The 15569-nt window shown below is 41.8% G+C and overlaps 1 protein-coding gene across 1 annotated transcript; it reads right to left on the minus strand.

Annotated features, from left to right (window-relative positions):
* Window positions 1-13039: 13039 nt before the first annotated feature.
* LOC144580997 (uncharacterized) lies at window positions 13040-15528 on the minus strand. Its single transcript, XM_078362531.1, has 4 exons — window positions 15305-15528; window positions 14916-15056; window positions 14532-14672; window positions 13040-14282 (listed from the first exon to the last, which is right to left on the minus strand). The coding sequence occupies exons 1-4, from the start codon at window positions 15321-15323 to the stop codon at window positions 14218-14220; spliced, it is 366 nt and encodes a 121-aa protein (XP_078218657.1). The 5' UTR covers window positions 15324-15528; the 3' UTR covers window positions 13040-14217.
* Window positions 15529-15569: the final 41 nt, after the last annotated feature.

A 15569-nucleotide genomic window follows, 5' to 3' on the forward strand; every position in this document is an offset into this window, starting at 1 on the left:
TCATTAAGGGTAGAAGGTTGGTTTGTTGTATATTTTTTCCTAGCCTCAATTTGAGGGGTATCAAATGGCTGCCTGGCATATGCTCTCCTGCATTCTTAGATAATTTTACAGAAACTGACCATCAGAAGGATATGCCTGTGGGGTTGACATAATGCACTTAACTCACAGTTCAACCTCTTCATTTGGTTTCCACATCCTATCACGAATCACAATGTCCGTGAAGAGCAGATGAAGAATGGCCAAACACAAAAGGATAACGTCTCATGAAATGTTCTATCAGGGCTTATGAGTACGGCAGGAGCTGGCATTCCAGCGACGATTACCAGGCATCTGTGTGTGTGTGTTTATTAGTTGCGGTGTCCTCCTTGGTTTCCATATGCATGTGTAGTATCATGAAGGGAATAAGGTGGTTTTGTTGAATTATCTTTCCTGGTCCCAATTTGGGGGGATTTCGATCATTATATGGTGTATTCTCCTGCTTTATGGGATAATTTCCCAGAAACTGAGTATCAGTGGGATATACAAGTGGGGTGGACATAAAATGCACTTACCTCACAGCTCAACCTCTTCCTTTGGTTTCCAGATGCTATCATCAATCATCAATCACATCCTCTCTTGGTGAAGAGAGGATGCAAAATAGCCAATCCAACACTGATAATTTCTTGTCAACTATTCCACCAAGGCTTGGTCATATGGCAGCAGCTGGTATTCCATCCATGAGTACCAGGGTTCAGTGAATGCTTACCAGTTATACTGTCATACATGGTTTCTGTATGCATGCAGTGTAATGCAGGAAAGAAGGTGGTTTTGTTTTATTATCTTTTCTGTCCTATATTTGAGGGGCCCCAGACCACCACCTGACATAGCCCCCTGCTTTATGGGATGATTTCCTAGAAGCTGAGCATCAGAGGGACATACCTGTGGCATTGACATAATGCACTTCACTCGCAGCTGAGACTTCTCATTCAATTTCCAGATGCTACTGTGTCTCACAATATCTGTATAGAGAGAATGAAAAATGTTGAACCGCAGCCTGATTATGTCTTGTTTACTGGTCCGACACAGCTTATTTGTATGGCAGCAGCTGGTATTCCGGCCATGAGTACCAGGGATCTTTGTATGTTTGCTTATAAGTTGTACTTTCTTACTTGGTTTTCATATGCATGCACAGTGCCATGAAGGGAGTAACGTGGTTTTGTTGTATGATCATTTCTGGCCTAAATCTGAGGGCTCTCAGATCAGCACCTGATAGATCCTCCTGATTTATGAAATAATTTCATAGAAACTGGGCATCAGAGGGATGTACTTGTGGTTTGGCATAATGCACTTACCTCAGCGCTCAACCTCTTCCTTAGGTTTCCAGATGCTACCATCTTTCACAATGTCCATGAACAGAAGATGGAAAATGTCCAACCAGCACCTGAGAATGTGTTGTTGACTCTTCCATCAGGGCTTAAGATGGCAGCCACTGGTATTTCATCGATGAGTACCAGGGATCCAAGTAATTTTGTTTGTTAGTATTACTGTCCTACTTGGTTTTCATATGCATGCATACTATCAAAACGGGTAGGAAGTGGTTGTGTTGTATTAACTTTTCTGGCCTCAATTACTACTTGCAATAGCATAAGCATTTCTACATATCTAAGGTCTCAAATCCTGTTTTATGAAACAAGTCATTTGTTATCCCTGAAGTTTTAAATTGATATATTTAATAAAAGCAAGTAGAAGGAGGGGAATGATGAAAATTAAAGTAGAAGAAAATCAACAACAACAAAAAAACAACAAAGAATGAAATCAAAAGTTGGTTCACTGAAAAGGTGAAAAAAAAAACCAACAACCTTTTAGCTTGACTGACCAAGAAAAAACAAAAAAACTATACAGATTCTGACAATCAAGAATAGAAGGGCGTATATTAATACTGACCTTATAGAAATCAAAAGGAATACATTCTGAACAACATTCTGCCAAAAATTAACTTGGACAAAATGGAAAAGTTCCTTGAAGACAAATTACTGAAATAGGACTATAGCATAAAAAGGGATTTAATTAGTAGTTTAAAATCTCCCCACAAATACAAGCCAAGCCAAGGTGGCTTTGCTTGCAAATTCTACCAAACATTTAAGGAAGAAATAATACCAACACTTAGCGATGTCTTCAAGAAAATAACGGAGGAAGAAACACTACTTCATTCTGTGAGGCCAGTATTACTCCGTTATCAAAGCCGGACAAATATATCACAAGATATATTTGCCCGTCAGCTCCAAATTCACCCTTTTATCCCGCAGAGTGAGAAGGTTCTGCGTTCCTCTGCCTATGTGCGCGGTGCAGTTGATACAGAAGGCCGCCTTTAGAGGGCGCCAGAGTCAGCGAAGGGGAGCGCTCCTCTTCCTCGGTCTGTCTGGGCTGGCGCGATTGGTCCTGCTGGGTTCGAGGCTTCTCCTCTGGACTCTGGTGCCCCCAACAGGTTCCCAGTGGCCGGCAGCTTCCCTTCCTTCCGTCTCCCTTGGTCACTACGGGATCTGTGCTTCTGGTGAGAAGCGACCCATGCACATCACTCCCAGGTGCCCTAGGGGGCACATTTCCCACAGTTCTCAGAGGGCACTTTTCTAGAAAGCTCAACCGGGGGGGAGGCGCCACAACAGTTTCACTGCCATTTTGTGATGTGACGCTTCCGCTTCTCTGGCAAGGTCAGGGCTTCAGGACTGTGAGTGGGGCAGTTTTTCCCTGAATGCTTTCATTTCACCCCGGAAAGGCTCCTTTGTCCTAGGAAAGCCTCTTTTCTGGGGTGCTCTCCGTCGGGTGTGTGGTACGGATCACTGGGCTATGTGTTCCCGCTCTGAGGACACCGCCGTGGGAGCCTGTGTTGGCCATGGGGGAACATTTTCCTTCGGCATCCAGTCTCAGCTATGTTGTGGGACTGGGGGGTTTTCTCGGGGGCTCTCTCTAGGTGATGCGAGGGACTTTTTCTGCTGAAATGACCTGAACCAGGACGTAGGGATCCTGCCTTGGTTGCCTGTGTCAGCCTCGGGTTTAGGGGTGTGTCTTCCCCGCTCAGTCGCAGCCCTGAGGGGAGACTCTGCCTTGTGGACTCTGCCCGTGCTCATGGGCCGGGGTGGGGGTGTCTGTGCCCCAGACGCACTATCACCTCTCTGTGGGGTCACTGTCGTGGGCTTTATCTCAGCCCGCGAGGGACTCTTTTCTTCGAGTGCTGATGTCCTCTGTGGGGTGCATTTGTCTTTGGATGTTGCTCATGCTCAGCTAAGATGTGTTGGCCTTTCTTGGGTTCTGCTCGTCCCGGATGGGGATGCTTACCAAATGCTTTCCCTTGGTGCTGTTTTTTTTTTTAATTATCTGTGGGTGCTGTCTCCCGGTGCTGCGGGAGAGTGGGGTGCTTGTTCCTTGGATTCTCTAAGCCTACAGTGGGACACGGGGAGCTCTGTGTCGGCCATGAGGGAGGCCACCTGACCCTGGGAGCTCTGTCTCGCCCCGGATTGGGGTGCTTTTCCTCCATTGGTTGATCTCAGTTCTGAAGGAGCTCTTCCCCGCGGTACTAGCTGACCTTTCAGCCACAGCCTGGGGTGTCTGTGTGGGAGTCGGTGTACAGAAATATTCGAAGATTCCAGCTGTGCCACATTCACACACTCGCTGTACATTTAATCTTTCATTCCAGTTGTTCTGATGGGTGTGCAGTGGTCTCTCCTTATGTCTGCACTTGAATTTCTCTGCTGATTGAGAATGAGCACATCTTTAAAAAAAATTGTTTTAATTAATTAATTTATTTACTGTTTATTTATTGATTGATACTTGATTTTGTTTTGAAATGGGATCTCCCTCTGCCTCCCAGGGTGGATACAACAGCACTTCCACCTCCCGGGCTCGCGCAATTCTTGTGCCTCCACCTCTGGAGTACCTGGGACTACAAGCATGCACCGGCAAGCCCGGCTAATTTTTGTATTTTTTTTACGCAGAGAGGGGTTTTGCCAAGTTGCCCTGGCTGGTCTCGAACTTCTGGCTTAAGCGATTCACCTGCCTCAGCCTCCCAAGATGCTGGGATTACAGGTATGAGCCACCAATCCCAGCTGTTTATTAATGGTTTGGGAGCACGTTTTTATGTATTTATTGTCATTTAACTGTGCCCTTTAGGAGGTTCCTTTTCAAGCCTCTACCCCCAAATTTTACTGAGATGTTTGTACTTTAAAAATGGATTTACATATATTCCGGATTTCAGTTATACACACATACACACAGGCATATATGTACATAGATAAAATACACATGTAATTTTAATGTCTTCTATAAATCTGTTTTGCTTTTACACTGTCTCGATAAAGTGTTTCTGATGAACAGACTCTTAATTTTATTACTCAGTGTATTATTTATGGCTACTGCTTTTTATTGTTTTAAGAAAAATCTTTGCCTTGCCCAATGCCATGACGATTATATTCTGTTTTCTTCTAGGTCTCAAATTCATCTCAAATAAATTCTCGTTGAATGGAGTAAAGCCACAGTCTGGGTGTGTTTTACGTGTTTATTAGAGTCATATTTAAGTGTGACTGTCATGAAGTGTGTATTCAGCTCCCCTTCAAGTTTTATTGGGATGTTTGTTTCTTAAAAATTGAAGTGTAGTTCAGGATATGTTGTGTATTCCACTTGTTTTTTGTCATACATACATACATACATACGTATATATATGTGTGTGTGCTTGTGTGAGTGTGGTTAATATATATTTTTACATATAACCTATACAATCTAATCTGTGATATGTAATCTACAAATATGCTTTGCTTTTTCACTGTCTTAGTAGTGTCTTTGGAGGAACAGAAATTTTCCATTTAATTATGTCAAATTAAACAATTCATTCTTTATGGTTAGTGCTTTTGTATCCTCATTAGAAACATCTTTGCCTGTTCTATAGTTGTGAAGATAATATCTCAAGTGTTTTACTAGATTGTCTCTCCATCTTTAATAATGTTTTTTGGAGCGGATGAGATAAGAGTCAAGGTTTATATTTTCCCTGCATTTATAAAGTGCATTTATTAAAACACAGCCCTTTCCACAATGATTTACAGAATCTCTTTTTGTGGTAAATCTCGCTCTTTTGTGTTTCCAGACTCTGTGTCCTCTTCCTTTGGTGTATTTGTCTGTCATTGCTCCAATACTACACTGTTTTAATTACTCTACCCTTACAGTAAATCTCATATTTAGTAGCGTATATCTACCAAATTAGTTCTTCTTCTTATAGATTGTCTTGGCTTTTCCAAATCTTTAATTCCCATATACTTTTTTCTTTTTTATTTTTTTAGACAGAGTCTCACTCTGTCACACAGGCTGGACTGCAGTGGCACGATCCTGATTCACTGCAACCTCTGCCTCCTCAGTTCATGTGCTTCTCCTGCCTCAGCCTCCCGAGTAGCTGGGACTACAGGCATGAGCCAGCATGCCCAACTAATTTTTCTGTTTTTAGTAGAGACGGGATTTCACTATGTTGGTCAGTATGGTCTCAGTCTCTTGATGTCGTGATCAGCCTGCCTCAGCCTCCCAAAGTGCTGGGATTTCAGGCTTGAGCCACCGCGCTGGCAATTCCCATATACTTTTTAAAAAACTATCAGCTCGTCAGTTTTTGGAAAATATATTTTTCACGGTGGAATTTTAAGGAAGATTGGCATGATCATTCAGGGAGAATTAACAGTAACATCTCTTAATAATGTCTTCCATTCCATGTAAAGAATATTTCTTCCATTTACTGCAGCCTTGAATTTCTCTCAGTGATGTTTTATAATTATTGTGTAGTGCTCCAGCACATCTTCATTAGATTTATTCCTAAGTATTTGATGTTTCTGGTGCTGTTTTTAATGACATTTGAAATTTCATATTCTAACTATTTGTTTCTATTAGTTATAAAGAAATACCAGTGGTTTTTATTATATCTAGTAACTTGACTAAGTTTGTTTATTAACCCTAATGATTTTATTCTTTTACATTGTCTATGTACAGAACAATGTTGTATGTGAATAATAACAGTTTCATTTCTTTCCAGTTTTTAAACCTATTATGTCTTCCTGATGCCACTGCACTTCTTAGATTCTCCAGTAAATTGCTGAATGGATAGTTGATATTTTTGTCGTGTTTCCAAACTCAGGGAGAAAATACTGATATGTCACTATTAAGTATGGTATTTACCATGATTTTTTGTGTGTGCATATGCTTCCCACCATTAGAAAGTTGCTTTCTTTTCTAAGTTACTGATGGTTTTTGTCATGAATAAATGTTAAACATTGACCCATCTATGAAAATAATCCTGTGGTGTTTCCCTGTTTTTTTTTTTAACTTTTTGTTAATGTGGTGCATTACATTTATTGATTTTCAAATGTGAAATCAATCTCGCCTTTCTGCAATATGTTTGACAATGGTTGATGTACGTTGTTTTTAAGTATTCTTGCATTTTGTTCGCTAAACTTTTGTTTAGAATTCTTGCGTTTAAATTCAGGGTGATCTTGGCTTGTAGTTTTGGCTTGATCTTATCATTTACTTTTTTTCTAAAGTCCTTGTCAGATGTTGTTACCAGGTTTGTATCAATCTCCTAAAATGAGGACAAAGAAAAGGAATCCCTTTTTCTAACAACGGTTGATACAAATTGATTTATAATCTTCAAAGAGTTAATAATAGTTTAATCTACATTTGGTTGATGGTCGCTGCCTTTTCTGCAATCATTCTCATTGATTTTGATTAAACTATCTTCCTTCTTTTTAACTTAGCATGCATTAAAAATAGGTTTCTTTTCATGAGAACAGAGTGTTTCTTGGGGCTTGGTAAATTTTGGCTCATGATTAAACGTCAAATTAATGGTTCACATTCTTGGTTGGATACACATATGCAGACTGTTTGCCATTTGGTGGTTGTTAGATTTTTGTCAGGAGTGGGAGGCGTTCATTGATATATTTCAGGAAACCATGACCCATCAAGGCGAGAAGGTGGCTGTAGAACCTGAAAATGTGTTTGAACGTCCCAGGGAATCTGACAGTCCTTCATATCAGAAAAGGCAGAAGATGGCCCTGTCGGCACGTACAGAAGGAGCAGGAGACGGTGGTATTGGACGCTCTGCCATGTCTACGGAAAAGGGTAAGTCAGCCTGTCCTCGCCTCCTTTTCGTGCTGTATCCAGTGCAGCTGGCCTCCTGCCTCTTACCCTCCTGTCTTTGTCAAGGTCAACAGTTTTGGCTTGCATTGCCATAAATTTTACAACAGCATTTGACAGTTGTTCACTTGCTCCTTCATGGAAACCTTCTAGGATTTCCATTTTCCACAATGTGTACTTTTAAAATTTTCTTATCCTTACTAGTGAGCCCCTGTTTTCTTTTTTTTTTTCTTTTTTTTTGAGACAGAGTTTCAGTCTTGTCAGCAAGGCTGGAGTGCAGTATTTCAATCTTGGCTCACTGCAAATTCTGTCTCCCAGTTCAAGTAATTCTCCTGCCTCAGCCTCCCGAGTAGCTGAGATTACAGGCACCTGCCAGCATTCTCAGGAAATTTTTGTATTTTTGGTAGATATGCGGTCTCACTATGTTGGCCAAACTTGTCTCGGACTCCTCTCCTCAGATAATCCACCGATCGCAGCCTCCCAAAGTGCTGGGATTACAGGCATGAGCCACCACTTCCGGCCCCTATCATTCGTTTTTTCTACCTTTCTTTTTCTTCTCTTCTCTAAACACTGTAAATATTCCTTGAATCCCAGCATTTCTCTCTCCTTCTATTCCACTTTGCCATGATGAGTCACATCTCCATGTCTCCCATTATTGCCCCCATCTAACGCACACCCTCCAGCCCTGCAGCCAGGTCATCGTGTTGGCAGGTAAATGACATCATGCCACATCACTCCTGAAAATCCATCCCCAACTCTCCTAAGCACTCAGAACAGACCGTAAACCAGCTTTGGTCTGCGAGGCCTTCTTCACCCTCTACTAACACGGGTCCTATTCATCTCCTGGCTCTCTCTGCTTATCTCCTTCACTCCATAGTGCCCGGTCCATCCTCACTACAGCCCATACCCGTAGACTCATTGCAGCCTGGAAATCCCCCTCTGCCTCTGCACAGGTAGCCCCACTTCTTCCTCCAATCCCTGCCCAAGGGCACCTCCTGAGAAGGCCCTGCCCAACCAGCGGCAGCTCCTGGGGCTCCCTCTGCTGCTGTCTCCCACAGGCCTGTGGATGTCTTCCCCACCACCAGCCTAACGCTGCTTTCTTTCATTTCCTCATTACGTATGCACTGTCTGACTGCCCCTTGAGGGTGTGAACTCCACAAGGGCAGAGAACTTTGCTCTCTGGGCTATTTACTACTGATCCCTAGATCCTGGCATGCTGCCTGCCACAGACAATGAAGAAATGAAAGAGGTGACAGACCTGGAGTGGAAGGAAAGTCACTTTTCTGAGGCAGAAAGAAGAAAGAGGAAGATCATATGCTAAACGGGATTTTAGGTGATGAGTGGGTATAGAACTTTCAGCATTAACAGCTGCCTATATTTTCTCAGAATATATTTGACATAGCGAGGAGACAGGTTGAGGTGTATCCAAGTTTTCCGGCTTCCAGCTGAGTAAAGCGTGGCACTTTGTATGTGAACCTGAAAAATCATGATATCAAGTGAAACTTGCTGCTTTCAACTTATAAAGCATGACAAGCTGACACTAACAGATGAGTACCAGGGACCTGTGAATATTTGTTAGAGTTATACAGTCTTACTTGGTTTCCATATGTATTTATAGAGCCAGAAACTAAGAAATGGTTTAATGTTTTATGTGTCCTGGCCTCAATTCATCAGGCCTGGGATTTCCCCCTGGTATACCTCCCATCTATGAAATAAATAATTCCCTAGAAACTGAGGAGCACATAGATATACCCAGAGGGGTGATAAAAGACACAGTTCCCACAGCTCAACTTCTCAGTTCAGTTTCCAGATCTGTCGTTCGTGATGTCTATGTGGAGGGGAAAGAACATGGTGAAACTCCAACTGATGGCTTTTTGTCAAAATTTGTTCCACCAGAGCTTAAGGTAGGAGTTGGTATTCCAGCCAGCCAACTGGATTCTCGGATTGATGACTTCACTGGCTTCAGCAAAGGTGGGCTGGTGGAGAAAGCTGGTAGAAATGCACTTGTAGAAAGAATCATTACCAGCAATTTCTCTGCAGATGACCTAAAATGCAGAGAAATACTCCCTTTTCTAAAAAGCCGAGAAGAAATTAGTGCTGATGTAAAATACCAGTTAGTGAAGGAAATTCAATGCTTTGGACAAAGTAAGTAGTATAAGAATGTCTGTTTTAAAAAAAATTGAGGAAGTCTCCCTTACTTTAATTCAGAAGATATGCATGTTGTCTGTTGAGGCTAATTCCTTGCCAGAGTTGAGTTTACCCATAATTTATGGTAATTCGTCTTTTGACTAAAGCACAGTACACCTTTTCTCACCGGGTTATGGTTTCCAAGACTTTCATTCATAGGTAGGTGCAGGTTTTTTTTTTTTTTAATTTTTTAGATTTTGTATGTGCAGGTATCTTGATTTAAGCATTTAAAACATTTTAGCCCATGAAACAGGATTAGTGAGGTATAGGGTAAGCAAGATTCACTTCTATTCTTCTTTGTATTTGAAAATACTGAAGTTTTTTTTTTTAACATCTTCAGAATATGAAACAATCTTCAAATTGCTTGAAGGAGTGCAAGGACCTATAGAAATCAAAAAACAATTTTTTGAATCCAACATCAAGGAAGCAGCAAGGTAGGTAGAGACAGGAACTGTCCAATTTCTTTAAGCACTCGGGTCCAACACAGTACTGGCGGTGAGCATGGGGGAACGGCCTGTGCCTTGAATTTCTCAAACCTTGGCCCTCACTTATACTTACGTCTGTCTCCACAATTACTTAGGTTAATGTTGTCTGAATCTAACTCATTCTTTTAAGCCTATGGAGAATTCAATTCTCTCCATAGTCTGAGGTAGATATTGTCCCTCAATTGACACTCTTTGTATTTGCTAATTACCTCTTTTTAAGAAATGTGTGTACGTACATAGCAGATGCATATATTTCTGGGGTATATGAGACATTGTGATACAGACAACAATGTGTAATAAACACATCGAGGTAAATGGGGCATCTATCACCTCAAGCATTTATTTTTTTGTGTTACAGATAATCCAATTATACTCTTGTTATTTTTAATGTACAATTAAATTATTACTGGCTGTAGTCACCCTGTCATGCTATCAGATACTTTTGTACGTATTAATCATCTGTACTTCCCCCAACCCCACGAACCTTCTCAGCCTCTGGCAGTCCTCCGTTCTACTCTCTATCTCCATTAGTTCAGTTTAAAATTTTTGCTCCCACAAATAAGTGAGAACATGCGAAGTTTGTCTTTTTGTGCCTGGCTTATTCCACTTAACGTAATGACCTTCAGTTCCATCCATGTTGTTGCACAAGACTGAATCTCATTCTTTTCTATGGCCGAACAGCACTCCTTTGTGTATATGTACCGCGTTTTCCTTACCCATTCAGCTGTTGGTGGACACTTAGGTTGCTTCCAAAGCTTGGCTACTGTGGACGGTGCTGGAACCAACACGGGAGTGCAGATATCTCTGCGGTGTACTGACTTCCTTTCTCCTGGGAGTATACCCAGCAGTGGGATTACTGGATCATATGATTGTTCCATTTTCAGGTTTTCGAGGAACCTCCAAACTGTTCTTCATAGTTGTCATAGTAAATTATATTCTCAACAAGAGTGTATGAAGCTTCCCTTTTCTTCACACCCTCGCCAGCATTTGTTATTGCCTGGCTAGACTACCCCTTACCATGCAGGTGCATTTCTGTCTCCATGCTGACTGTTACTTCATCCTTCTATCTCCCACAGTGCTTCCTACAGCACAGGTTCTTTGGCTCTCTTTTGTTTAATGACGCGTCTCTTTCTTTTCAGGTATGTGCGAGGAGACTTAATTCCGCACCTTGAGAAGAAACTGGAAGAAATGACATCTGACTACTTGTCCAAGAAGGAACATCAGACCCTAAATGCATAATCTCTTTAATGATTGAGGAGAAAAGAGAATCAAATTGCTGTTTTTTACAATAGAGTAGGATATGGCTGAAGCCTCCTAGCATGTGTTAGTGAATAAAATGGCCTCCCAGAGGCTAAGAAATTTCTGTCAGTAAACATTGGTCTTTTTCCCTAAGCATTTCATTTGAAAGGATAACTTATTTGTTGGTTTGTTGATTTTCCCACCTGTGCTGGCAGACATTATTGACCCATCAAGTAAATACTATTACAGCGGTGTTTTCTGCAGCAGCCCACATTGCTGTAACTGGTATTTATAACTGCCTTCTTTCACTACCCATTTCTCTTTCCCGTTGCCCTGGCGAAAGCATGTCAGCTGCTCATGGTGCTTGGCCTGGCAGAATGACTCAAACCTTCATTACTGAACAGTCTGAACCATTAGATGTCCTGCCTAGATGGGGTTGCTGTAAGTTTTCATTAACTCTAATCATAAAACATGGCAGTACTAAGAAGCTCTCTAGACATATCGGACATACTGTTCCTTAGCCCCTGGTGTAGTAGGAGCCCAATATTCATTTTTCTTTCCATCACCCAAACCAGTAGCAGGCCCCCTACTTTGTCTCTTGGTTGAGAGGAATGAAGAGTTCAAAGCGGTCAGCTTGCAGCCACAACTTTCATTTGCTGTAATTTCCATTAACTCTAATCGCAAAACACAGGAGGACTAAGAAGCTCTCTAGACATATAAGACATGCTCTTTCTTAGCCTCTGGTGTAGTAGGAACTCCATCTCCCTTTGATTGTCATTTTCCGTCACCCCAGCCAGTAGCGGACCCCCTTCTTTGTCTCTTGTTTGAGAATGAACTTTCCAAAGGGATCAGCTTGCTGACACAACTTTCATTTCAATGGAATGATTTTTGGATCCGCTATTGAAAAAAAAATCTCTCAATTTGTAACTAAGATCTCTAGTCCAGCAGAGCCAAATGTTTGCAAAAAGCAAAATTTTACTACTAGATACCCAGAAGTAATAGTGAGAGGAGGCCCTCATCTTTCCTCTTTCATTCTTGAAGACATAGATGTGGCTATAGAAAAATAGCTCCATATACTTGATGCTGGGATACAGCATTGCCACCTCCTAGACTGTTAGCCAAGACCCTTAAGGCACTACCACAAAGCTGGAACTACAAGTCAGGCTTTAGAAGATCATTCCACGGTTCAATTGAGCCAGCCACTTCAGGATGGTGAAGTACATCACGAGACTAGTCTAATTGGCTACCATAGGCCTATTGCCATACTTCATTTCCTGTAAAGTGAGATTCCTGTTTAAAACTAGTACAGTGTGGGATACCACGATGGTGGACACAGCATTTCCTAATACCACAATGTTTGTTTTCTTGAAGTACCATAGGTGAGAATGAAAATCCATATCCAGAATAAGTGACCATTTGAGCAAATCAAAGTGATGCCACTTCAATTGTGGAAGCAGATTCAAGTAATCACAGTGCTATCTGGAAGCGGACAGACCACTCTCGGACATGGTTTCATGTTGGGTACTCAGTGTTGGTCTCTGCTGCTGGCAGATTGAATAGTGAGCAGTGGTTGTACTGACATAGACCTGGTAAATGAAAGTTGATATTACCAAGACCATGGATAACCTCTATCTCAACGACCATAATCATGATGCACCGTTACTCTTTATAAGATGGAAGGGTGCACCTAAGGAAGTCTGGAGGTGATTGATGATAGCATCTGGAAACCAAAGGAAGAGGTTGAGCTGTGAGGTAAGTGCATTTTATGTCAACCCCACTTGTATATCTCACTGATACTCAGTTTCTAGGAAATTATCCCATAAAGCAGGAGAATACACCATATAATGATCTAAATCCCCTCAAATTGGGACCAGGAAAGATAATTCAACAAAACCACCTTATTCCCTTCATGATACTACACATGCATATGGAAACCAAGGAGGACACTGCAACTAATGAAAAAACACACACAGATGCCTGGTCATCATCGCTGGAATGCCAGCTCCTGCCATACTCATAAGCCCTGATAGAACATTTCACGAGACGTTCTCCATTTGTGTTTGGCCATTCTTCCTCTGCTCTTCACGGACATTGTGATTCATGATAGAATGTGGAAACCAAATGAAGAGGTTGAACTGTGAGTTAAGTGCATTATGTCAATCCCACAGGCATATCCTTCTGATGGTCAGTTTCTGTAAAATTACCTAAGAATGCAGGAGAGCATATGCCAGGCAGCCATTGGATACCCCTCAAATTGAGGCTAGGAAAAAATATACAACAAACCAACCTTCTACCCTTCATGAAAATATGCCTGTTTATTTGGAAACCAAGTAGGACGGAACAACTAAGAAGCAGACATACACAGATCCTGGTCCTCGTGGATGAAATTCCAGCTGCTGCCATATCACCAAGCCATGGTGGACCAGTTAAGATGTTATCATTTTGGGGTTAGCGGGTTTCCATCCTCTGTCAAAGGAAGAGGTTGAGCTGTGAGGTAAGTACATTGTGACAACCACACATGTATATCCCACTGATGCTCAATTTCTAGGAAATCGTCCCATGAAACTGGAGGATATGCCAGGTGGCCATCTGAAACCCCTCAAATTGAGCTCACGAAAGAAGGTACAACTGAACAACCTCCTTCCCTTGATGACACTATGCATACATATGAAAACCAAGTGAGACATTCCAACTTATACAGAAAAATACACAGATCCTTGGTACTCATGGCTGGAATACCAGCTGCTGCCATGTTAATACACCCTGGTGGAAAAGTTAACAAGATGTTACTAAATTGCAGTTGGGCATTTTCCATCCTCTCCTCACGGATGTTGTGAGTCGTGGTAGCATCTGGAAGCAAAATGACCAGGTCAAGCTGTGAAATAAATGCCTTATTTAAACACACAGGTATACTCTTATGATGCAGAGCTTCTAATAAATTATTGCATGGAGCAGGAGGACATGACGGCAGTGTTCTGAGACCCCTCAAATTGCACTTAAGGAAGAGAATAAAACAAAACCACTTTCTCCCCTTTATGACACTATGAGCGGATATGGAAAACAAGTAGGAAAATCCAACTAATAAGAGAAGATACACAGTTATATGGTACTCGTGGCCAGAAGACCAGCTCCTGCCATATTAGTAAGCCGTGAAGGAACATTTGACTATATGTTATGCGGTTGCAGATTTGCCATTTTCCATCCTCTCCTCATGGACATTGAGATTGACTACAGCATCTGAAAACCAAATGAAGAGGTTGAGCTGTGAGGTACGTGCATTATTTCAACCCCACAGGTACATCCCTCTGATGCTGACTTTCTAGGAAATTATCAAAGAGAGCAGGGGTCGATATGACAAGTTGCCCTCTGATACCCTTCATATTGAGGCTAGGAAAGTATATACCACAAAATTACCCTCTATCATCGAAGAAATTATGCCTGCTTAGGGAAAGCGAGTAGAACAGCACAACTAAGAAGCAGACATACACAGATCTCTGGTCCTCCTGGATGAAATTCCAGCTGCTGCCATATTACCAAGCCCTGGTGGAGCAGTTGACAAGACGTTATCAGGTACCGGTTGGCTGTTACTTCTCTTCTCTTCACGGACGCTGTGCGTGACTGCAGCATCTGGAAACCAAATGAAATGGTTGAGCTGTGAGTAATTTGCATTATGTAAACCACACAGGCATAGCCCTCAGATGCTCAGCAGCTAGGAAATTATCACTTGGAGAAGAATATACCAGGTAGCAATCTGAGAACCCTAAAATTGAGGCCAGGAAATATAGTACAACAACACTAGATTCTGTCCTCATGACACTATGCATGCATATAGAAACCAAGTAGGACAGTATATTGAGTGAACAAACATACACTGATCCCTGGTACCCATGGATGAAACACCAGCTGCTCCCATATTAATAAGTGCTGGGGGAATAGTTGAGAAGACATTATTGGGTTCTGCTTCAGCATTTTTAATCTTCTCCTCATGGACGTTGTGAGTGATGGTAGAATCTGGAAAGACAATGAAGACGTTAAGTTTTGAGTTAAGGGCATTATGTCAGCCCACAGGTATATCCCCCTGATGATCAGTTTCTAGAAAACTATTTCAAAAAGCCAGAGAGGATATGCCAGATGGGCATCTGAGAACACTCAAATGTGCTCACGAAATATAATACAACAAAATCACTTTCTCCTATTCAGGACACTAGTCATGCCTATGAAAACCAGGTAGGATAGTACAAATGAATAAGCAAACATACACTGATCCCTGGTGATCATGGCTGGGAGACCAGCTGTGGCCAAAAATGTAAGTGTTTGTAGAACAGTCAACAAGTCGTTATTAGATGTTGGTTGCTTATTTTCCAGCTCCTCTTCACGGACATTTTGAGTGACGGTAGCATCTGAAAACCAAATGAAGAGGTTGAGCTGTGAAGTAAATACATCATGTGAACTGCACAGGTATATCCCTCTGATGATCAGTTTCTAGGTAATCATAAAAAAATGCAGGGGTGCATATGCCAAGTG

The sequence above is a fragment of the Callithrix jacchus genome, chromosome X (genome assembly GCF_049354715.1).
Source record: "Callithrix jacchus isolate 240 chromosome X, calJac240_pri, whole genome shotgun sequence".
Lineage (NCBI taxonomy): Eukaryota > Metazoa > Chordata > Mammalia > Primates > Cebidae > Callithrix > Callithrix jacchus.